The sequence below is a fragment of the Coturnix japonica genome, chromosome 1 (assembly GCF_001577835.2).
Source record: "Coturnix japonica isolate 7356 chromosome 1, Coturnix japonica 2.1, whole genome shotgun sequence".
NCBI lineage: Eukaryota > Metazoa > Chordata > Aves > Galliformes > Phasianidae > Coturnix > Coturnix japonica.
Window position 1 is genome coordinate 123,991,374 of NC_029516.1, and position 26,589 is coordinate 124,017,962.

The 26,589-nt window shown below is 38.9% G+C and overlaps 1 protein-coding gene across 13 annotated transcripts in view; it reads right to left on the reverse strand.

Moving 5' to 3' along the window:
* Positions 1-26,589, reverse strand: part of MCF2L (MCF.2 cell line derived transforming sequence like) — a 135,992-nt gene that overhangs the window by 39,411 nt on the left and 69,992 nt on the right. For all 13 annotated transcript variants that reach the window (XM_015849326.2, XM_032441992.1, XM_032441989.1 and 10 more), the window contains 2 exons: positions 16,247-16,330; positions 10,582-10,696 (listed from right to left, as the gene is read on the reverse strand). In XM_015849326.2, coding sequence (XP_015704812.1) covers positions 10,582-10,696; positions 16,247-16,330 — 199 coding nt within the window. The remainder of the gene's footprint in view (positions 1-10,581; positions 10,697-16,246; positions 16,331-26,589) is intronic.

Here is a 26,589-nt window from a genome sequence, read left to right on the forward strand (position 1 = left end):
CAGTGTTGTATGGCAACTGCTTGCAGTCCCTGTTCTTTGCTACCAAAAAAACAGATTAAATCTTCAGGCTTGTCACAGCAACTTGTTAATATCAAGTTTTCAGATATTTGAAATTCAGAAGAGCACTTTAGGTTAAATAATTTCAGTTTAATAAAAACGAGTTTCAGTCTTTTAAGTCCTATTATTATTATTATCCAGCTGGCTTCCATTATACACCAGATCTCTTACTGCCTTGAGAGCCTCTGCCTATACATACAGGCTGACTATAATTCTTGCTTTCAGTGGCTGAACAGCTATTTCAATAGCAGGACTTCAGTAATATTCCATGTGGAATTACTGCATCAACAGTATCAAGGCAGATCATGCAGCAAACTGGAGGCAAGTCACTGCATTATACATATAAATCCCTAACAGATCCTCAGTACCACTTGCTTACTCACTCTGTAGCTCCTCATTAATCACCAGCATGTATCTGTGATACACTCACACTGCTTGAAGAGATGTGGTATCTCATCAAGCTGCTTACTTAATCCTGATCTTTTCTAGTATACAAGATGTGAGATGATGTAGAAAGCATTGTGGAATTGGCCCATTCACATGCATTGATCATACATTGGTACCACAAAAGGGGAAAACATGCAAGACATGGTGACAGTTCATCTTAGGAATGCTACTGCCTATACAGTGTACTGTCCACCATTTTATCCATAAGGTAATTATGCTCGTGCCACAAAAATAGTTATGCAGATCAGCTCTTTAAAAAAAAAAAAAAGGATTCTCAAAGGCAGGCTTGCAACTAGTATAGAAGACAAGTTTGTGCTCAAACAAGTTCAGCATATAAAATGTAGGCAGTCCCACAGCTTGAGCACTTTGAAATTCAAGCATTCCCATCATGCAGTTATTCATGAAAATGCTTCCAACAGCCATTACTCTTTGAAGTCAGCAATCATCCTAAATTCAATCATCAGAGCACAAGTTAGGGCCCCCAAGAAGAACATTTCCTGTTCCTTTGCTTAGGAACAGACCACTGGAAACCAGACAATAACTACCAAGGCTATTGTTTCCCAAAATAAACTTTGTATCCCACATTTTATGGGGCATTTAAACTTACTGAACCTGAGCAACTTAAAAGACTTCATTTCTCCTGCTGCTGCTAAGGATGCCTTCTAAGGGGGTGAGGAACAGGAGCAAGATTAGGCCCCAGAAGACAGTCAGGCAATATAATGAAGAACGTGATATTAATAAACAAAGACAGACATTTTTACTACAGCAATTACAAAGAAATAATTCAGACAAGCCCTGTGGTGACAGGAACTAAATAGTAACAGATCACCTAGCAGAGGCTTGTGCCACATTTCCTCTCTGTGCCCTTTGTGTGTGACAACCAGGACTTCTATCCGAACACCAGCTTTGCTCTAGAGGATGCAGTTCTTCACACAGCAAAAAAAAAGTGAATGGCTTAGGAATTTAACAAAGATAAATCGAAGTTGAAGTTCAGTTGCCTTATTAAATGAAGTCACCAGTCACCAACACTAAGTAGAGATTAGGTAGTAGTTTTGCTGCCTTTAATTCTTTAATGTTCATTATTGTAACATCTACTCCATTTCAAAACCGGGTAGTTTATCCATTTGATTCCAACACAGATCCACTAGCTAGACATTTAAACAAACAAAAAACCCAAACAAACCTCCCCCTCCATACACAACAAAATAAGCCAAACTATGAGACCTGACACTTTCCTGTGATTTTTGCAATGTATTCTACAATTTAATTTTCAAATATATTTATTCTTGATTGGAGCTTTGCACTTTGATTTTGACAGTCTCCTTCTCACTATCCAGATGAGACAAAGATGAATGACTTGATATCCTTGGTAAGGATGCGTAAAGGAAATATAACAGTCTTGTTCTTTCTTGAGTAGAAGACAGAAATAAATAGACACATAATGCTCCACAAAGCTCTAGTTCAAAAGCTTCAGATATTACAGGCTTTAATAGCTTATAACACTGAGCCTTACTGAAGAAGGCACAGGATGAAACCAATTTAGAGAGAGCAGGAACTGAAAGAGAGCTAAAAGCAGGCATTGTTTGAGCTCTAAACTAGACAATGAACTTTCTAGCTCTAACTGCTAAGGGAGCCTTCAGGTTCTAACATAGTATCTAAGTAGAAAACTGCTTTGTATCCCTGCTGCTATTTAAGATCTGGCTTACTGGTTTTCTGAAAACCTGCACTTAAGTAAGTACTTTAAAGTGTCCACTTGAAAAATAGACTGTAGAATGAAAACGTCGCAGTGCTTTATAACATCAACATTGCAAAACGATACTACAATTTTGCTATGTAAATGCACAAATCAGGAAGCGACTTATGCACTGCAGAGAAGTTAGAAGTGCTTCGAAAGCTGGAAGATATCTCCCAAACAATATACCTACTCTAAATTAGCAAACTTTAAAAACACATTTGCTGCTTTTACAACAGAAAATTTGAGGTTTGCATTATTATCAGTGGCAAAGAAAACAACCTGTGAAGAAAAATGGAATGAAAACATATTCCCAGAATATGGTTCCACATGCAAGTGCATGATATTGCGATGACATTTAATTGTTTGGACAGAAAATAGCATTTCTGTGCCAAACGCTTCTGCAAACAAGTAGTCTCTCAGGTCAAAGAAAACTGCACGCATTTGAGAACAGAACTACTCCCAACAAGCACAAACATTTATGAACAGAACATTTCTCAACATCCAGGTAAAGATCTTCAGCCTAGCAGAGACCTCCAGAGCTCCTAAAGCAAACCAGCGTGGCATTTCAGCTCCGATTCACAGTGTGGGTCTGTTATCTTAGTTTGGATTTCTCCAGGAAACACTGCCAGTTGAGGTGTATAACCATTCTATCAGATACTGATAGATATATAGATACAGATAGACAGATACAGATATCAGATATGTATATATTTATATATATACATATGTATATAAAAGAAGCAAGAGCAATTTAAATGAAGTACTCAGAAGTGCTGCTATCCAAGAGCAGCCTCTAGTGGTCTGTCCAAAATCACTGAATGCCAAGTAAAAATGATAATATGTGAAGCTCCGAGCAGAAACGGCTGCATTTCACTCAGTACAGCTGATGATGTGATACCTCACAGCAGGAGTATTAACCCATAAGCAAGGAGGCAGTAATGCTGGCTATGTTCCATCATATATGCTGACACTCTTTCTGCTCCAAAAACCTTATGTTGTTGTAGGGGAAAGATGAGGGAATGTAGCCAGTATTAAAATAAGAACTCAAATGTCCAAGCATCACCATCTAGCTATAGTTCTATCATACACACTTATTTCCTTTCCACAGTACCCATCAGCCTTTTTGCATGTTAACATAGTCAGCAATACCCCACAAACTAAAATCAGTGTGGCTTAGATGCATTTCTGCAAGTAGAAGAAGAAATAATGAGTAAATGACAAAATTCCTGCTTAACACATCCTCCTATCATGCATGAAATCAACTAAAATATTTTTAAGTAAAAACCTTGTTTTTTGAATGGAAAATTCGGTGTACTTTCTTCAGGTCACACAGAACTGCTTTCACAAGGACTGTTTGAAGAGGGACAACAATTCTGAGGACTGCTTTAGACTTAACTACAGATGGCTGAAGTAGGCCATGTTACCCTTGAAGGGACAATTAAGGATAAATAGGTCAGCAAAGGCAAAATGGCTCTATGTTTGTTAAGCTCAAATAAATACTAACATCAGAAAGCCAGAGTGCTCCTAGCTTTGGAACTATGAAGCCTGACTCCACACAAATGTTTTTACACCTATTCAAAATGATAACATTGGAATTATACACACTTCAGTACACTTCTACAATAACTAATGCCACTAATGAAGTATTGACACATCCTTCCTGGAAGGTTCCATGCTGTGCTTTAGGAAGGTGAGCTTATACTTAAGTATGGGATTAGATTCCCTGCAGTTGAGACTGGACTAATGGAAGCTCTGGCACAAACATTTTACTAATTATCTTCCACTAACTGAGCACTGTAAAAATACCTTGTGTTTTTATCAGGTAACACATGCCACGCATACGGAATATCCATATACTACTCAAATCCTCCAAGCCCTTAAAGCGTATGTGGGATTTAAAGAATAGAAAGGCTTTGCCTTGACAGTGATGAGCTTTAAAACAAGTTTATGTCATTCACAAGGTGGACATCAATACAGGGATGAACTGCCCCAAATCTAGTAAAAATTCAGACTAAGACACAGAGCTTTGGTCTAATCTCATCAAACAAAGCATCTGACACAAAAGCTTAAGGCAACATGCTTTATCTTAGGATCCAGTGCTCTTTAAACACAAACCTTTACATTTTTTTTGCTTATGGGAACATACAACATTTATACAACTGTTTGGCAGCTGCGCTCAGAGAGGAAGGGCACACACAGCATGACAGATTTTGCTGGAAGTCCTGGGATGTTCATATTGACGAATTTGAGGGGCTGCCAAGGTAACAGCAGGGTACAGGTTTCACATCTTTTGCCTGGATTGTAATCTGACAAGAGGAGAGCATGGAAATGAAACTCAGCTGACACTAATAGACATTGAAGCTACAAAGCTGTTCCTCAGCATGTCAGCGTGAGCTTTCAGAATGCCTGGTTTTTGGTACTTCTTACCCACTCTGCTGTGACATTCACCCCTGGTGCTCCATAAAATAGAAGTAGTTAATTCTCAGCTAGCGATGCACTTACTTAGGCCATAGATAAATGAGGTAACACAGGGTTACTCTCCCTCTGGCTCCTCACAACTTGAAGCTAGGGCTGAAGACTCATCAGCTCAAAACATGGCGTTACCCCAAACACAGCTGCCCTGGCTCTCAGAGCACAGTAGTGAATACATGCTAATGAGACTAATAAAAACATTTCTTGGCTCCAAAAATATCCATGCCATGCTGTGGCATGTTCTTCTGGTCCCCAGTTAAACTGACCTCCTCACACATTGCTGTTCTCAGGCTACACCTTGTTCAGAACGTCCAGAGCCCTCATACACCAACTCTGTCTGAGGTAAGCTTGTTCTGTTTATTACTTGGACAGTACTGCTCCATAACTTCACACACCAGGTAGTACCACAAACAATACCATTTCTTAGAACATCACACTGTGTTGGAGAGTTTGTAAACCATGGAGATCCTAAACACAAGGACACTCTCCTGGGCAGGAAGCTGATGAGGAAAGCCTTCAAAACAGGAAATAGCAGAACACAATAATTTAACCTGAGATATGCTTAAGGCCAATGCAGCGGGACAGCAGGGCATTACAAAAAGGCTGTATAAGACTAAGTACAAGAACAGGAGGACTGAGTATTGTATTTAATAAGCAGCATGGGATTTGATCTGGTCATGAAAACCTGTTTCAAATTTTCTAATCTATGCTGTTTCTCTTGAAGGAAACTGTACTTAAAATCTGTAATGCTAAATTTTAAACATTTTCTTTTTAATCTCTTGTGACCAGAAGAGTTTTTTCTTCTTCAAAGATGAACCTATAAGAGCAACGAAGAAAATTATTAAAGCCATTTCTTTTTATTAACAGCTTACTGCTATCAGATTTCAGTAGAAACTGCTAATTAACCACAAGCAAAACCATGAGCTTGAGAAATCCTATCTTTTTTTAAACCCCTGCAATTGCCTGTTAATTTCTTCTGCACCAAGTTCTCATGTCACACCCCACATTTTGTAAACTCACATTCCAAGAAGGCATACATGCTGTTAAGTTAATAAAAACCATGTATAAGTTACAGCCTTGGTTGAGGGAAATAAGCATGTATAACACTTGCCTTCATCACTTATCATTAAAGTCTACTTACTAGATGATATAGAAAGATGAAAAATACTTTCAGATGAAGAAAACAAATGGTCAGTGCCCCAAAATAACTTCTTATGGGTACATTAGACAGTTACATCAGGATCCTATTCCAAAATTGAGTAGAACATTCTCTTTCCATCTTTTGTATAGAATGTAAACAGTACAACCCACAGTTGCCTCTCCCTCTTTGCTAATGGAATAATAGACACTGTGTACGGAAGTCTTCAGGAGCCAGCTCACCAGCAGTTCCCAAAGGACTCACCCAGTGAAGTAACAGGAGTCATTTTTCAATGCAGGTTCTAACAAAAATGAGATCAGCTACACAGATGTTATAAAATGTCCTCAAAACATCTTAAACAGAGGCAAAATTGACTCACTATTCTCTGCTGAAACTCTGCTGATTTCAATGAGTGTATTCCTTACAGACACATATATAGATATAAATTAATGCAGCAACTCCATTGGCAAGACCTATTGATAGCTGCAGATCACTACTTCTATTGAAAGTATCTGTACCAATTTAACACTTTCAAGAGCTCTTCCTAGAAGACTTTGCCTTAAGTACATTACATACCACTATGGATTCTCCTTCTTTCACTTTGGGTATTATATGTGTATAAAGCAAAACGTATCACTTGAGCTAAGCAAAATCATTCTCAGGGATAAAGTCTCCACCTTTTAAATAAAGAAATATTTTGTACTTCAATGACACTTCTAAAATCACAAGGTGTTAAAAGGAAAGATCTGTTTCAGAAGTACTACATGTGTACCTTTACTGTATACATCCAATCACTGAAGCAGCAGTTATAAAACAATTAGCTATAATCTCCCACTGTCTATAGTTCTCATCCTTAAACCACTGCTGTATCATCTCTAACAACACAAAGTACACAATTGTTGTCTTGTATCATGTCAAGAACCCCATACCAAATGCTTAGAAATTATTACAAACTGCACATTAGGCACTATACTTTATCCATTTGTCTACAGAACACAAATTTACCCTGCAGTATAAGCAAGACACTAATCTGAGAGAATGCTTCTGCTTTCTGTTTAAGGAATGCAACTATACCAGGGTCAGCAGAGTCAGTAGAAATGAGTTATTCCCTTTCCACCATCCTCGTTCTTAACTGCCTCACATATCAGACTTTTCCACATCAGAACACACACTGACAGCTCTGCTGTTTGCATTATCCTACTTCATGGACATGTAGGTTGGTAACACTTAGAATTGTTCTGCTTCTGAATGAAAGGTGACCTATGTGACATTTAACTCTTCATCAACAGAGAGCAATGTCAAGAAAAAGTTTATACTGGAAAATCTTGTAAAACTCAGTGTATGTACAGTATAGAATAATAATACAAAATAATACACAATAATACTAAAAGAGGGTTCAAGGTTGATCAGTTAGATGGAAAGGTAAAGACATGTCAAGAGGCTCTGGTTTCCCTACTTGGACAGAAAGTCCTTATTAGCATCATTGGTACAATCTGGAACAAATCTAAAATTTACTATAGCAGCAAATACTTTACTGGGCAAAATCCACTGTAGAAGACAGAAAGGTCCTTTCTTTTTGAGTCTCTTAGCAGCTTCCCATTGTCATTCCCATGAAAAAGTATTTCCCTTAAGACACGATCGCAGGCAGTCAGACAATGAGTTTTGAGTTATTGCTGCCAACCCCTTGCTGTGATCTGGAATCCTCTATGAGGCTAAGTGGCATTAATAGCCTCGCACACTTTCCAAGCAACCGGCTCCAGACATGCTTAAGCTCTACAGGGCTTTTCACAGAAAAGTTCATTTCCTCAAAGTCAGAATGACTGAAGGACTTGTGTATTTCATAAACTAAACGATACCAATCTGTAGAGCACTCCATGCACAAGAGTTGTGAGCTGCATTGGTATCCTTCATGTAAATCTGTGTAACTTGGGTCTTTTTAATAAGCTTACAAGATAAATAAATGATTAACAAACTGCTTCAATTTCCCTCAAAAACAATTTCATAAGCATCAGCAACAGCCTTCATGATTTCAGACCTTGAAACCTAAGGTAACAACAAAAATCCTGCACTAAGAAACCTTTAACAACAGTACAAACATCAACAATAACTTTACAACACTGCCATCTTTGGGGGTACATGCAGCCAATAGTTTATCATCAGGGGAAGACTAATGAAAAATGAACAGAATGCCTGTTCCTAGATTTTTCATTAGTGAAAATGTGCTCCCACCAAACCAATACTCTGCACCACACTCATTGCTCCCCTGCACCAGATGCTGTTTGCTGCGTATATAATTATTATTCAGTACATAATTATTTTGTAATAGCAATATTCAAGAAATAAGAAGAAAAAGAAATGCTATCAAGGGAGGTTTCGCACCATGCAGTATAAGCAACACAAGGATAAACAAAGAAAGTGAGGCTGACAGTTGGCTTGCAGCTTCTCTCCCTGATTTATGTAGATATTAACAAGGTGTTAACAGGAGGGCACATGGAAGTACCTGCAGTGTAAAACCAGTATTCCCTCACAGGAAGCAGGTCCTACAAGTAATTAAGAGGGAAACCCTTTACAAGACCAAAGCTATAACTCTTCATGCACATTCAGTAAACAAAAGCACCCACATGCACAAGGGAAATCTACCATGATTAGTTTCAGACATGAGTTCAGCATGGCCCATGCTGAATAGCACTGAATGAAAAGAATGAGAAAAACAGCTTTAGACCAACATAGTGCATTACACAACCTGCATTGAAGAGTTTTTAACCTGACAGGGCCACACAGCCCATTTTGGGAAAGGCATAAAGGAGATCTCTTAATTCATGCGATAATTCAAAGCCTCCTGAGATGCTTTCAATCATAACACCAGCATCCTGCTCAGAGAGCCAGACTCAAACTCAGAACAGGCTGCTCAGAGTTTTGTACAGTTAGATCTCAAAAAACTTCACAGATTGGGACTGTCTATCCCAAAGCCTTACTACTCTCCCAGTTACAAATCAATGATCCAGTTATCCACCCAACTAGCAGTCCTCCTGCCAAGACTGTAATGACTGTTTGGATATAAGAGTGCTGAGGAAAGGCTGTAGAAAGTGCTGCTGAAGTTAAGGGAAAGCTGTACATACCTTTTGCCTTATTTATGCATCCAGAGATTTCACTACATAAATAGGATGATCAAACACAACTTTCCATTGCTTTATTCATGCTAGCTACTTCCCAGCAGTTTATTTCTTGTGCCTATAAACATGTTTTAAGAGGACTCACTCCATAACTTCCTGACAGAGTTAAGCAAGGTCAATTAGCCTGCAGTGCTGCAGATCATTACTCTCAGCCTTGCTGAAGATGAATGTAATATTTGATTTTCCCCAGATGTCACAGACTGCCTCTGATCATTAAAATGTTTAAAAGATGATAAAGAGTAGCCTCACTATACTACTGGCCAGCACTATGGATACTCTTGATGCAGCTCAGATCATCCCATAGGCTATTCTTGAGGCAAATATTTTCAAGAGACCCAGGAGATCCTCATCTGTTGTTAGACACTCTCCTCTTCAAACACTTTCTCTGAGAAAACAGGCCTGGAAGTTTCTGTCAAAGAAGACTGAAGCAAAGAATTCATTATTTCAGACACATCCACGTTGGCAGCTGCTAATACTGCTAAGCTCACTCATATTTTCCTTGTTCATTCCTACACTGTTAATGCAGCAGAAAAATCTTCTCTTTGGGAGCAGAGTGCATGGGGCATGATATGCCTCATTCCTTCTTCAGCTCCAGGTGCATTCTGACTTTCTGAAAACACCCCAGGTGTTTGGGCAATGCTTATGTATTTTTCCTTCGTAGCTTGTCACTACTTTCACCTCAGGAATGCTGCTTTTACACTGCAGCATAAAGTCAGAAGTTTTCCATTTAGCCCAAATAGTCACTCATTGAGTCTCTTCATTTTTCAAGACGTAACATTCTTGTGCTTTGATGACACTGTCCTTATAAACCTCACAGCTTTCAAACACATATTTACACTTCAGAATTGCCTTCCACTGAATTCCACCTGCCAGTTCCCTGAACAAGCTGAAGTTTAGGGTCTGTATTCCGCTCCACTACTTGCCTTCCTCACCTTTACCAGTATCTTGAATGCCACTGTTTCACTCCCTAACAGATTTTCAGCAAGACCACAGGTTTTGATGAGGAGTTGATTGACAGTACTCCTATGCCCCTTAAGACAATTGTGTTTAATTGCTGGACCTCACTGGCACCACCACTCAAATATTTGGAAGTGCTACAGAAACTGTATATTCAGTATGATAATAAAATGGAACACAAATAGTTAGGACAAATGCCCATATGTAACTGTGGAGTTCTCCTTCACGCTGTGTAACATTTGGAGTAACAACCAGAAATTAGCAACTTCTGCCAAAACTGTGTTTTCAATTAAAACACAGAACACACTGCACTCTAGGATCCAGAAGGCAAAGAAATGAAACAAGAGCACAACTATCACAGTATCTATATCCATGCCTACAAGGAAGTAATTTTTTCATGCCCTGATGAACTGTAAATATCACTATGTATAATTAATCTAAAAGCTACATTAGGCAGATCACAGTTAATCAAAACTGTCACTGACCAGCTGCATTTGCTGCTTCTTTAAATACCAAGCCTGACTTTCTCCCCATGATGTGAATGGCTGAAATTAAGAAATGTTTTATCAGATATGAGTATTTCCTACCAGACAGGTGCTTACCTGGGGATGCTGGTCAGGTAGGTCAGGACATTCTGGAACTCCTTTTCAGGGATCTCACTGAAAGCCGGGTAGTCTGGAAAGGTGATAACAGGGCATCCATTTTCCCCTCTTCCACCTACAAAAGAAACAAGCAACAAGTATGTTTACGCTTAGGTCCTTTTATCTAGTCTGCAATTTCCCAGTATTCAAACTACTGTACTTTTTGTTTCCTTAAAGCAGTGCTTAGAGTGGACTCTGTATTCTGAACAGCCTAGTCTTCTGAGCTTAAAAAGCTTTATAGGAAAGGGCTTGCTACACCTCAAAGATTTTTTCTTCTATACATTGCTTCACGTGAACACAATTTAGACACCAGGTGGCAGTACATCTTTCATCTGATAAATGCTAAAAACAAGTAGATACAACCCATCTGGAGAAAAAAATAACCAATTTAGGGATATATATATATAAAAATAAATAAAATTCAGGCAAATCTCTATCAAAACCAAACTCTTCCTTCTTCTCAACTTGACTAATTCCTGCAATCCTCTCCCTCTGCTCTGCTTTCAAGACAGTCTAGAAGAAGTGGCAAAACAAGCTAAAGGAAGATATTATTTTGCTCTATCCAGGTTCTAAGGAACAAAGCATTTTCTTCTCTCATTTTTACTGGAAGCATTTTTCAGGCATGTTAATGAACACTGCTCACAACATCCTGCTCTCTCTAGAATATATTTAGTTATCATTCTACATTATTTTTAGTCTTCCCCCGGTTACTTGCTTTGTTCTATAAACTTAGATGAATAGGCCATATGAAACAAAAGAAAAAGAACAATACATTTGCTGGACATGGCCTAAAAGCAGAACCACGGAGCGTGACTTTCAGGAAGTTCCCAGACCACCACTAATTGTCAAGGGAAAACGCAGAGCCATCCTGCCTTAACACAGCCTGTCAATTTTCCATTTCTAGTCATCAGTTACTGTGAGGGGGGCAACTCTATCCTTTCTATTAGTACACATTTGAGCACCAATACTCCTATATTTTCCTGATAGGATGCCTGGGCACACCTATACCTCCCCCAGCACTGACGATGAAATAAGGTTACAGAGAGCAAGGAGAAGCATGTCATTCGCAGGCATAATTTAAAGGGCCAAAGCTACTAGGCACTTTGAAAGCTAGTAGCAATGATAACTTCCTCAACTGCAGGAAAAACAACTATTAATAAATATGCAAGTTGCTTGAAGAACTATAAATAGCAATACATGCATATTACCTTTAATGCAAATGACTTATGTGAAGTTGTGCAATGCTTGAAAAGGCATTCAAAGGAAAGCGAGATTAAAAAGCTGGCTCAGTACGTGCAGTGGCCTAAAGTGTCATTTGCACATTATATAAGTTATATGATTTAAGATGCACATACACAGATATGTCTCTGTGCTTTTGTTCATCTACATTAATTTCAATATATCTACATATAAGAAAATATAAAACGCAAATGAGAGACTGTGAGCAAGAAATGTATTTCCCAGAGAGCTGTGAATGAACATTCCAATGTCCCTGGAGATGATTTAAAGAAAAAAATAAAGAAAAGAGGCAGAAAAATCTTTGCTATGGAGAAGAAAAGTGGCTGCACAAACACTAACTAATGGAAGAAAAAGTAAGATGGATGGAACAGTGAACCACATAGAAAAGGTCTGTCTCTTTGGGTATGTGGAAGGGGACAGCTGATATAGATAAGGAGCAATGAAAAGAGTAGCAGCAATTCTGGAAAATATCCATCGTCTTCCAAAGAAAGAAAAAGCTCCAAAGAAAAAAGTAATCAGCTGTTATGTACTTGAGGTAAAATATTAACATCAGGTTTATGAACTTCTTCTGTGAATGACCGATTTAAAACCTTGTCCAGAACTTGCCCCTATTAAAAATAAACTGAACACATGATGGCAGACACTGCTGGGCATCAGCGGGAGCCTTCAGCATCAGGAAGTGTAGTACCTTGATGCAATTACTCTAGGCTGTTCCCTGAAAAACTGAAGAACTGAAGTTTTGTTTTACATTGTTTCTTTTTAAGCCTAACTTTGATGTCCCTATACTATTTGTGTTATAATCTAACAGAACGAGAGATGTGGATTACTTTGTACCTGCAAAGGAAAAGAGACGAGTGACCCTAATTTAGGCCAGAATACAGGAAGCAGCTTGGAAAAAGCAGACCTTCAGCCACAGAAGTAGACCAGGTTTCATTCACTATTCATGCAAATGTCTCATGAGACCCAGAAACATACTACTAGGGAAACTGATGTGATTCTTAAGTATTACTGCATTACTGTTGGGAAAAAAAATCCCAAACCTAAAAACACAGAATCACAGAATTGTAGGGGTTGGAAGGGACCTCTAGAGATCATCGAGTCCAACCCCCCTGCCAAAGCAGGCTCCCTACACCATGTCACACAGGTAGGCGTCCAGGCGGGTCTTGAATATCTCCAGAGAAGGAGACTCCACCACCTCCCTGGGCAGCCTGTTCCAGTGCTCCGTCACCCTCACCATAAAGAAGTTCTTGTGCACATTCGTGCGGAACTTCCTACGCTGTAGTTTCATCCCATTACCCCTAGTCCTGTCCCCACGCACTACTGAAAAGAGACCAGCCTCACCACTATGGCTCCCACACCTCAGGTATTTAAACACCTAAGATAACGCCTAAGAAACACCTATAAACACCTAAGATGTTTGGTGAATCACCAAAGAAGCTACCTTCTAGAAGTACTGGTGATCTAGAGACCTCCATTTTAAAACATTTTATGTCACATCCTAACATTTTATTAGCAAGGCAACTTATTTGTAATCATAAAATGGCCCCTTCACACACAGTGAACATCTTAAGCAGTGTCTCAGCAAAGCTATTTGTACAACTGCTAGAACAAATAAATCATATTTAGATAGTGTGTCAAAATACTAACTCTGTTCCTTTGTTCACAGAACCCACATCAACACTACCTGGTAGAGCACAGGAAATAAACCTTCAGTGTTCTGTAGTATTGTATTCAGAATCAGAAATAAATTTCAAAGTGAAATGAAAATGCGTGTCAAATTGCCCAATCATAATAAAATAGCATATAGCTATAGCCCACAGTAATACAGCTGTCCTGCTATTTCAGGCAAGTAACTGAGTTAAAAAGAGATACAAGCCTTACATCTAAACTGAATAAAATAGAATGATGAATGGCTGCTCTCACTAAGCTCCACTGCACAGCAGATTTAATGAGTGCTGATGATGCTTGTTGCTGTGTGAACTCAAGAATGTTAGGGGGTGAAGAAACTCCTATCGGACTCCATGGGATTTTATTCATCAACTGTAATCACTAGTTCTCTGCTCACTTCTGAGGGACAAAATGTAAACACAACTTGCAATTGCCTAGATAGGCTGGTTCTTGAATGACATTATACTACAAGCTTTTTTCTTTTTTTCACCATAGTTTAAGAAAGAAACATGGAAAAGCTTAGAAAGGTTAAAAAAATAAGTGAGAAAAGAATTGTAGCTTGCATACCATCATCTCAAATAAGAGTGTGAAAACCCAACTTCATATCAAATTCTCATTTCCATTACCCCGCAGAGAAAATAATCACTACCACAGACCCACACTTAGTCCAGCTTACATGGAAAGAATAAACTGCAATAAATGATCATCTGTAAGTAGAGTGAGATTTTAAGAGCTTTAGACAAGCAAAGCAGAACATCATTTCATTCCTTTTCATCTCATACTGGAATAAACAGAGAGAAAAAGAGAAGTCACAGTCTAAATTCAGCCTTTACACCGAAGGAAGCAGAGTAGCCCTGCAAAGCCACTCATGATCTCCCTCCGAATGGGAGAGGGAGAAAGTAAGCTTACCACTGCTGCACACTTGCAAGAGCCTTACATACAGGAAGACAAGGAAAAAAAAACCAACAGCAATAGCTGGCAGCTCATCAGATTCCTGTCAGCCTAATCAACAAGCAGAGGTATCATCTCTCTTCACCCATTAGCAGCTAGTCATAGTCCCAGCACTGGGACTGACCAAGCTCAGCAACTGATGCCTGTAAGCACATAAATACATCATTTACTTGACAAAGGTAGTCAAGGACAAATACATTCTCCACTGTGTAAATACAACTGTGCTGCTTTTAGAGACAAAATATTTTTAAGACTAGAAGCAGGTTCCTTTGCAGAAAGAAGACAGCAATACCAATATGAAAACCCCTTCCAGAGCTACATGTGTCTGAGTCCAGCACTGAGACTACTGAGGAACCTGCGGCAGTGGTGCTCACTCAAATATTGCCTTGGTCAAGTTTGAGGTGTCAGCTTGGGTCTCAGTATTAAAGCTGATAGCAGATCCAATAGCACCTTGGCCTGTAGGAAGAGGCCTACAAGAATTCCACAGCATACTGGCACATTCATATTGTGTTCCCCCACTTCCAACAAGGGCTTGGTTAGCTCAAAGAGCTCTAGATCAGAGTGTACTAGACTCCTTAGAACTTCCTTCTTTACTTCTTGTGCTTTTCAACATCTTTATCAACCACCTAGACACCGGGATAGAATGTACCATTCACCACTAAGCCGAGTGGTGTAGTCAATACAATAGAAGGGAGGGATGCCATCCAGAGGGACCTGGACGGGCTCGAAAAGTAGGACTACAGGAATGTAATGAGGTTCAACATGGCTAAAGAGTTTGTCACTTGGGTCAGGGTAATCTCATATACATAACAGTCTGAGAGAACTCCTTGAGATTAGCTCTTTTGAGAAGGACTTGGAGGTTCCTGGTGGAAGAAAACATGGACATGAGTCAACAGCATGTTCTTTGCAGCCCGGAAGGCCAATCATATCCTAGGCTGCATCAAAAGAAGGGTTACTAGCAGAGATGGAGGCAATTGTCCCTCTTTACCCTTCTGAGGCCCCATTTACAGTAACACATCCAGGTCTGGGGCCCCCAGCACGAGAAAGTCATAGAGCTGTCGAGCAGGTCTGGAGGAAGACCACAAAGATGAACAATGTTATCAAGAAAAATAAAAATAAAAAATGAGGGATACAGGCCTGCTCAGCTTAAAAAAGAAAAGGTTCTGGGGAGACCTCACTGTGGTCTTCCACTGTGTAAAGAGAGCTTATGAACAGGGAGATCAATTTTTTTTCTTTCATTGTCTGATAGTTATAGAACAAGGGGGAATTGCTTTAAACTAAAAGAAGGGAGTTTTAGTTTAGATGTTAGGCAGAAATTCTTTACTCAGATGGCAGTGAGGTGCTGGCATAGCTGCCCAGAGAAGCTGTGGTGCTCAAGGCCAGGTTGGATGGGGCCCTGGGCAGCCTGAGCTGGTGGGGATGCAGCCCTGACCACAGCACAGGGTGAGCTATGAGTTCCCTTCCAATCTATGCCATTCTATGATTCCTCAATTTTCCCTCACGTAGTCTTTCATCCCACCCTCAGTTCCACGACATCCTAGTTCATTCTCCAGGAACCAGGATAATTTGAAATTTTCACTAAGAAAAAGAAAGAAACAAAGCTAAGAAACAAAAAATAACAACTTCTTGTAGTAACAAGCCTTGGAAGTCTATTCTGAGTTGTTCATAAAGAACAGATTTCTCCTATATGGCAAGTCAGAAAGTGTGAAATCCCAACAGGCCCTGCCATACACGAGTTGTGTCCATTAAAGGAACATCATAGTCTTACCTGACAGATAAGCAAACTGTTTCTCTAACTGGTCATGAATATCTGCTGCATAGAGGGGGATGATATCCTGATACATGACTTCATCTGTGGAAGAAAAAGAAACAAACACATTGCAAAATTGCAGTCAACAAGTACAATAAAAATCAGTATTAGAATACTAACACCCAGGAAACAGCCTGACTTTAATAAACTATGTGAAAATACTGGGAGACTTTCATATAATTGCCTTTTCATAAATTTCTCATAAACTTTTCATCAAGCATATTGATAAAGAAAATTAAAAGTCATGCGAATTTGCTGACACTTGAAAGGTATACTGCCTGTCTCTGAACCAAACACTCTGAAGTTAATATTCATCAGGAACAATCTTAAACAGTGAGATTTTACATATCAAATATTTTTTATCAAAACCTTCTCAATTCACATGAAAAAGGAACAGGTACACACTGGCACCCAGCTTGCCAGTCCTTGCTGAAGCTGTCTCACGCTTCCTGGACACTGACCAATGTTCCAGCACCTACAAACTCCTCAGTGGCTCTTATGGAAGAGCATGCAGTAATGGAAAACATCACTGCCTTCCAAAGGGAAATTTTATTGGTGAATAACCTTTGTTACTCTGTGCACCGTTCTGCATGGCAGGCCAGACAGGACTGGACATACAGCTCCCATGTTGTACACATATGCATACTCAACCATGTAAAAGCTTTGTCTCATCTTTCATGTGTCCCTTCTAACCCAGCTTATTGCCAAGCATAATAATTTCAATTTTTGACCACAGAAACTTAGCCGAGACACTTCCTCTAGAAGGAGAAGGTCAAGCAGAAACCTAAGTCTTCTGACCGCAATAAAGACCTCCATTGCCAAGGCATGACAGTTGTCTCATTGACTGAACTATGACCTTGTTCCAGCAAGGAAACAAAAGTTTTACTCTTGAAATGCCTATACTTTTACTATTCTATCTTTTTAGCCTCACTGAAAAGCAGTGGAAGAATAACTTAGCATTTTTATTGCTCCATTTGGAACATCTCTTTTAATCTACCATTACATAAAGAAGTTTCTTTCTTTAATGTACATTAAGTACCACTAAGACACACTCAATTTTAACACTCAACTACACACACAGAAAGTGTAAGTAAAAAAATACACAGACACAGTATAGGGATAAATGTTACCAGCCCTGAAGTACAAGCAGATCAAGCAGAAGTACTGCTCGATCCTAGAGGACAGAATTTACCCCCTAATGAGACCTTTCAAATGCCAAAAATGTAGGTATTTCCCTGCTATTTCTATGAGCAATTCTAATGTGCACGCAATATTAAGAACTACAATTATTTGAGAACAGCCACCAAAAATTTGCAGTTATTTCTTTCAGATAAGAACCAACTTATAATGGGAAACAGAACTTCTCTGTTCCCTTTCTGCCAGCCTGACATTGGAGCAGCCGTGATCACTGTCAAGGTCACACCAGTCAGAGCTATTTTGCTGCATCTGGTGAACTGCTGCTTGAACCAGAAGACCTCTGCATACCACACTGTCAGATCCCTAAGTAGTTAGGTCTAGCTGTCAAGTTACATTTCTCCAAGGCCTTCAGTTACGTCATCATCTTAATGTCTTCAAAAACTAGAAACAGATCATTTACAAGTTTAATCTCAAACTGTCAACTCATTTCTGTTTCCTGCTCCAGGGGCAAACAGATTTTGTTTTTAAATGTGATTTTTAATATGAAGAGCTTACCTGCAGCAGTGTTTAGTAAGTTAAAGCCAGCCCCCGATTCTGCAAATTGGTGCCTACAAGTGGAGCCATTTACTTGAACATACTGTATGATAGGATCAATGTCAGCTTTTTCAGCTGGTGATAGGAAAAAGACAAGCACTCCATAATGTACCTCTAGTCACAAGCAGAAGTAATTTTTGCTACTATCACATAAATACATTATACATTATGTATATATGTATTGAATCCATAAGTAAATGTCTGGTACATAACATTCAAGTAGGCAAGATGTTCAATAAGTCAGGGAAATTCAACACAGTGTCATTCAAACACATATGGATCACTACTTCCTGACATGCCCGCATGATCTGTCACATCACTGTCCCAGCTCATGCCATGTAGAGACACAAGCACTACTTTGGTTGTCCCCTGTTCTCTGTGACAGAAGCAACAGCTTTTGCAACTAGCACAGCCTTAAGATCAAACACTTGCACTGGAAGCACAGTACTTTCCTCCCCAAGGTTTAAATCTCACTTTGAAGTCACACTTAACAGCCAACATGCTTGCACAGACTGACAGCCTCCTGGAGCTCATCCAACACTGCGTCTCCTTTCAGGGAGAAAGCCCTGAAATTCATTGCCCTGCATTACTTTCTTCATATCTAGAATTCTCCCAAAATAAAGAGTTATTCAGAAGTTGGAGTTCAATCTGATTTTGCAGGAAGTTTTTCCAGCAACACGTGGATATGAGGTATCCTTACTAGAAGGCAGTAGAAGCTGAGCTGAGTGTGCTGAGTAGTCTACAAGGGCACGTGTTTCTTTGGCTCTCAGACCTGGAGAAAATGATACACTTAAATCCTTTAAATTTCTTTAATATACTTTAAACAGAGAACCCGCCACCTGCTCTGCTCTTCAGGGACTATATCCATTTTAGTGAAGCTAATTAAGTGCATATTAAAATAGTTACTCAAGAAATCTGTTTTCTAAGGAATTTTTAAGGGCATACTTATATGAAACAATATTCATGCAGACCATGATTATTTTTATTATCACACCAGCTATCTGACACGCTGTTTTCAAACAGATACCCAAGAGTTTGGTTTACTGTATGTGAAAAAGATGCTCACACTACAGCATGCAAGAATACCCGGTGGTCTTTCTTGAAGCATTCATTTAAAGAGGTTTCTTGAGTATCTTGCTTAACATAAGGCCCTCAAGATTCATAACACATCTGGTATCGTAGCTGCTAATAAACTGTAAAATAAGGCTCTTTAAAGTTAAGTTTTAAAACTGAACATACAACAGCTGGGAATGCAGGAAGATTTTTCTTCCTCAGCCAACACCTAGAGGGTCTTTAAAAAAAAAAATAAGATAAAAAAACCCACAAGAGCTATTGCTGAGAAGACAGAAATATCGTCTTACTAACACAGAGAGATTAGTTAAGTATATGTTTTTTACATAGAAAAGATTGTTTCTCTTAATAAATACATTTTAAAACTTCTAAACTTCTTTAAATCTTCTAGCTCCATTTGAAAGATTGCTTTAATAGCATTGTCTCTGTCTATGAGGGAGGAAGATGGCTTATAGAGGTCTCACACCAGATCAGCAGCAGCAGCAATTGCCTACATCTCAAGTGGAGCAGAATTGCAGCTTAATAGTTTGATTGTGATAGCATAAAGGTAATCCATACTTGAGCTGTCTGGCATGAGGAAGCCCTGAAGAAAAACGAATCTGAGAAAATGGTCAATGTCAGTCAGGTCAAGGTTTTATCTTATTACTGATAAGGCTCCTTTTTCTTCTATAATCAAACTAAAGCTTATCTCATTCAGATTTAGTCTGACATGAAGCAAAACCTTTTTCATACAGCGGAATACCAGAGATGAGTTTAAGCAAACTGTATTGACATTACACTGAAGAAGGTCTCCTAACAGGACTTGTAATGGTTTTAATTTGATTTTTTATTTGATTCCCACCAAACCAGTGGGAATGACACCACCCTTATTAGTGGCTCTGTATAAAATCCTATGGCTATCACTTTACATCAGCTTGAAAGCCACTCTGTTTGCGCTTTTGTACACACATGGACCCAATTATGCCTTTCAGTACAGAATCCAGTAACACACCATAAAGTAATGTAAAATCATTTTCATGCCTCATCTTGCTGAGCCAGCAAGATTGTCCTGAAAATGTGACAAGAGCTTCTCTATTAAATGCATGCCTTAAATTAAAGAAGCATGATTGTTCTCAATCAGTTTTGTTTTTGATTCCTCTGTAAAGCCTACCCACCCAAAGAGTTGACTGTCTTTTATGACAGAGGTCTTCATTAGAAGAATCTTTTTATTATAGCAGTCCTCCCATCTGGTAACTATAATTGCAAGATAATGACTTTTAGAACAGTCCCTTCATCTCTCTCAGCCCCAAGGCAAACTCTTCATTTCCTCATTCTTCTCTCTTCATCCACTCGTCTTCCTCCTCCAACCACCAGCACCAACAGTCATCTCTTGTGTAGCCCCCAGAGCAGGAAGGGCCAGTGAAGCAGAACTAGGCAAGACAGCCCTCTTCCACACACCAACATGTGAAACTAAGAAAGCTATCAAAACACAATAACAGCTCGCCAAATTTAAAATGGAATAAGGAGGCTGAGGGGAGATCTTATTGCTTTCTTCCAGTATTGGTAAGGTGCTTACAGAGAGAGCAGGGTTGGTCTCACTGGTGACAGGATGAGGGGAAATGTGTCAGAGTAAGTTTAGGTTGGAAAATCATTACAGAAAGGGTTGTTAAGCACTGCAATAGACTCCCCAGGGTGGGGAGTTGTGGTTGAATTTCACAGTCTTTAAGGTCTTTTCCAACCTAAGCAATTCTATGATTCCATAGAGATGCCTGCAAGCTCTGTGGTCGAACCCTAACAGCTGCTGACCAAGTTGCCCTGATCTTTTACTGTTACCAGTCCAACCTGGCTACAAGTATCAGCAAATCACCAGCTCAAGTTATCCCATGAAAGAACTCATTTCTCTTTTATTTGACTAATGTGCCATCAAACTAAAAGGCCAGAAAATGCAAGAGACTAATTCCTGTGAATCTGTATGCGAATCACAACCCTCTCTTCTAAGGACAGTAACTTCCTTCCCAACTATCTGGTTAAAACCACATTCTCTTAACTTTCTGGAGAAAATCTATGGAGAACTAGCAAGCAGGAAATGCTAATTCATCATCAGTCCCAGCATCTCAGGTACTAGGAATAACAGAAATAAAGCAACCTAACACTCCAAATAGCTTCATAGGGCATTAGCATCCAATAAATATTTCAAATGATACAGGTACATAATATTTTTTACTAGAAAAGCCTACAGAAAAGTTACACCGTCTGTTTTCCTTCCTAGTCAGAAACAATAATTTCAAGAGTCCTGATGCACAAAAACCAATCTACAAGTTAAGACACCTTTAACTGAAGCATGCTATATGTAATTTCCACTGCGGTGGCCTTGTTAACATCAGCTTGTTTTCTGTATGGCTCCTGATTCCTTTTATGCTAATGGAGCATAATTTAAAAGGCCTTAGCATGGGAGTCAAGGACATAGAGAACTATACAGCCTACTGCTACAATACAAGCCACATTAGTACGACTATATAGCCCACAGATACAACAGGCTACTCTGTAGTCCCACACATTTTCAGTGTTGATTAATGATCTAATTGAGTTAAGACTCAGAACTGGTACTGTCAGAGAAAATCTAAAGTCTCATAATAGAGGGGAGATCACTTCCAAGCTCAATTTTCACTCAGGCACTTTGAGTAAGAATTCCTGATTGCTTAGATCAGAGCCCATAATATTTCTGCAGCACTTTCCATAACCCATAATTTAGTTATATTTAAATAACTCCATTAAAATGAAACTGGAGAATTTCATTCTTTTAATCATATCTAGAGAAGAACAAACACTTTCTCCACTTAAATATAGAAGTCAATTACTTTCCCCTATACAAGCAATAACAGAAAAACAAATCTTTTATTATATGGATGACTACCAAAATATTGCTTCATTCAAGTAATTCTTATTTCCTATTATTGCAGTTTTAGGAAACAAAAAAAGTTGTCCATCTGCTGCTTCTTTCAGATCACAGGGTTGGAGCTTTGGCACCTCACTATCTACAGAACTATGAGGATGATTATCTGATCTCATGTATGGAGATTCATCACTGATCCATCTTTTAAAAACTGTTGAAGTGTACAGCAAATACAGTGCTGCTGACTTGGCATGAAAAGACAAGAAGTATATCAGTCCCCTTTTTCTTTGCTCAGATAGTGAAATAGCTGCTCAAAAGCATATTTTGAAAGAAAGCAAAATCTTGGCTAGCTGTCAAACATGACTAAAACTCCTGGATTTGAGAACTTATTATATACCATGAAAGATGATGTCCTTATCTTTTTTTTTTCCTATTTCCCACCACTCTTCTGCAGAAGGCAACAAAATTCTTAGCTCCAGTTTGCTTATATAAAATCACCTTAAAGCACAACCTTTGGAAAAAAATGTTCTCTCTTCTGTGTGTAACAGAAATACAAGATACTGAGAAGGCAAAAAACACCTTACTGTTTCATCAGTAACATCTATGAATTTGGCGCATGTAGGCTGTAGTCATTTTACAGGAGTGATTGAACACTAAGTAATCTGTAACTAGAAGAAACCTGTGAAGTAATTAGGAAGTCAGCATAGGAATCTGTAAGATCTTTCTTGAGGAAAATCTAAACCAAGATAACATACAGAATTGGGGGGGCGGGGGGGAAGTTTTAGTTCTTGTATGAAAACTGAAAGAATTACCAGTTACAGTGATTCATTTTGACATGTTTTTGCTCTATATGGTACTTAAGCACATCTAGTTTATTTTGGTGAAAAAGAGATGCTCTTTGCACTATTTCACGTCATGTTAATTTTCCCTTCCTAAACTGAGATGAGGAACTTGGAATCACGCCACACAGCCACCTCATACCATAACTCTTTGTCAGCAGCAAAGAGGACTTGCAGAGAGAAGGGACAGCAGGACTGTCCCACAGACACATGATGCAGAAGCAAAAATTCATGTAGTGCATGTGACGTGGTACTGCTAACACAACAGTCTCACACCCTTTTCAAGATGTCCTGAAGAAAGCCTGAACTTACCTTCTGCCTGCTAGTAAGCACTTCTCTGTTCTTGCAAAATGGTTTCAGACTGCTGAGAACCATGCCAACAAAGTACATTTAACAGATACTGCCAAAACTGCAGCATTAGAAGTCCTTAATATTCCAAATTGTACTGAGCATGTAGCATAAAAATACTTACAAAGCATTAGAAGTACTTAAAATCATCTCCAAAAACCAGATTTTGCAAAAAGCAAAGAATATTTTAAGCAGACGTATCAGATACAGACAGAGCAGCAGAGAACACTTTCCTAGCAAACACTCAAGTGTTAAGAACGTGATTGACCCAGATACGTTTTGCTCAGTACTTTACCACAAAGCCTCCATATAATTTTAAAAAGTGTTAGACTTAGCAAAACTCCCATAATAATTCTCTCAGAGCATTAAATCTTATTACCTGCAGTTGGCTTTCTAAGTACTAAAGCCTTGCAAAGGGGGGGAAAAGTCTAATCAATAAAGCAACCAGAAAGACCAACCGTAAAACAGAAGAACTTGCAAATCACAAGACACCTTCAGTGCAGCTTAAGAACTGTTGGTCTATTATCATTTTAAGCACATACCCTAAAATAGATAACTTCTCAGGCAATCTAACCAAGGACACTTCTTGAGTGAAATCCTTAACTTCCAGCCCACTCTACAGAAAATAACACATACCCCAAAGCTTTAACTGAGAAATGAACACTCACACGATCAGCTGCATGAATACCTGCTCATAGAAACTGGTTTTGAGCAGAATTTTGGAAGAAAGATAAGATATTAAAGAAGACATGCTTTCAGCCTTGATTAGCAAATGGAAATCCCATTTAAAAAACAGTAGGTTGGTAGAAGATAGTTGTAAGCAGCTGTTCTGAAGATATTCTTCACGTGTTCCAGGAGTATTACCAACCAGCATTGCTGTGGTATAGCCCTACATGGCATTTTTGCTTGAAGTACTGAAATAGGACTTTAAGTGCATCTCTACAGCATGACACTGCAATAACAACCCTGTGGGTTTCAACGAAAGTGAGGATGAATTGAATCACTTCTAACAAACAATGTATTTAATGGTATTTGGACACAAGCACACATCTCCACTGAGCCACAGTGTATAAACTAATGGTTTGAAAGGGGATTTTGAGAGCTTCATGGCTGTGAGAGTGAGCACAAAGGAGGAGCCAAGTATTCAAGAAGTGGCTTATTTGATGCTGAGGAAAACGTTCTGCTAAGAAGTGCTAACCTTCAGCTGCCTAAAAGCTGTCTGATTCCCAAGACTGTGTACAGATGGCTTTATGAAGATATGGCTGACCAGCTGGTGGCTAAAGTGGCTGTTCCACGTCAAACAGCAGTGACAGAACTGGTAATGGAGCAGCTCATGATCCTTTATGCCTTACTGTCTAATGGCCCTTAAAAGATGAAAAACAATGTATTTCTTCTCAAGCACCACCAATATTAACTGGTTCTGGCAATACAGAGGGAGGACGTGGTTCTGGGCCTCACAGCCAACACACAGCCAGCTCTGCCTCTCAAATTTGCGTTTTGAAGGCAGCATGCTGAAAGTTTGGCAGGAAGTTCTATTCCTCCCCTCCTTTGCTTTAGAGATGCATTTCCACCTATTTTAGATCTCAAATTAAGCATCCATTCATTATCTAATCTGGGAATCTGGCACAATGCTGTAATGACTAATCAAGTTCTGCTAAATAGAGCTCTGGCCCTGTAAGCAGTGGGTTATTTCTGATGGAAACTGACTATGCAAAACAAATCAATGAAGATATAATTTCTTGGATTTATTTCAGTTTCTCTCATCTGCCACAGAAAGAACACAACCCTAAACAAACATTAGATTATGTTTCTATAAATGAAAAAACCTAAATGGATGTCAGCTCTATTTTGAGAGGCTGTTTTGCTACACTTTAAGTCCATAGATTGATAGCTCTCTTAGAAGCTTACCCTTGTAAGGGATACAGGGATATATCTGAGCATCTTGGAACAAAAAATGTCCATGTTTTCTACGCACCAAGTACTGAATGCATATTTTAAAAAAGGTAACAAATTGTTGTGTGTTCATTAAGAGGAGTCATGGTCCACTGTCTCAAGTAAAACACAAAATCTTTGCTCAGTGCTTGAAGCCAACATCCGCTTACTATGTCAACCGAGAAGGAAACAGATACATCATTTACTCTGATGTTCAATTCCACAAACTCTGCAACATTAAGTTTTTGTAAAACTGTGGTCTTTAAAAATAATAAAATGCTGTGAACTACTGCTCTTATGTTTTCCAAGACTTTGAGTCTTCTGCACAAAACAGAAACACATAAGGCTGCATTTGGAAGAAAACTATCCTGGAAACAAAAGGAGACCTGAATACTTAATTAACAGACAAATACCTGAGAAACAGGAATTACTGAAACATTTGAGGGAAAACAGCAATAACCAGCACCACGCAAGGGTCCTTTCATTCCAAGATAACGTGGTAATGATGAAAGGCAAAGTCTCCCATTCATCATGTGCAGTAAAGAGGCAAAAGAGAAAGTAGAGCTTGATCTTCCTTGCTGTTGGGCATTCTCCTCTAAGCAATAATTAGTCCATAAATGGAGCAGGGTACTCCTCTGAGACTGAATGCAAGTTAAAACAGACAGAAAAACAGAACTAAAAACTAACCATATCAGCGGTGTTAAAATAAAGTATTTACTTTTTAAAACCTGGCCAGACATCCTAGTAAAGACCAGTTAATATTCCCAACAACAGTGTCAAGATACTCCAAAGGAGTCTGAAACAATTTCTTAAAACATTACTAATGCTTATTAGAAATGAAAGAATATCTTAGTTGAAGTTTTGCACAGCAAAATGATGAGAGGGAACAGTCACAAGTTGCAGCAAGGGAAACTTCAGCTCAACACAAGGGAAAAAACTCAAAACAAGAGTAGTTAAGCACTGAAGCAGACTGGCTAGCAAGGCTGGGTACTCTCTACCCTTTGAGATGTATGGAACTCAGATGGACAAATTTCTGAGAAAATCACTTCAAATGCAATGTTAATTTTGCTTGGAGTGGGAAGTTGGATGAGACAGCTCCTAAGGGTCCCATCCAACCTCTGCTACTCTGTATTTCTGAAGGAATTCCCGGTCTGGATGACCCCAAGTCCACTTTACAAATACAGAAATTGAAAAAGAACTTCAAGAAAAGATACCATGGCCTTTCAAGTGAACTCATGCAAACTAATCTGTGTCCTAACTTCAGTACATTGACTTTAAAAATTAATTCAGAATAGGGTAAAATTTAGTTATGTTGACATACCTGTTGTATGCCAGGCTAAAAATAAAGTCTGTCTACTGCTGTACAGTATGTCAGTTTTCTGGGAAACAGAACTAAAATAGCAAAACCAAGGAACGTTATTAAAGAACAAGAAAAGAAACATCCCAGTACCATAATGAAGTAGCACTGCTTTTGAGAAGAATCAGTCCATAATTAGTTTGCTCAGAGC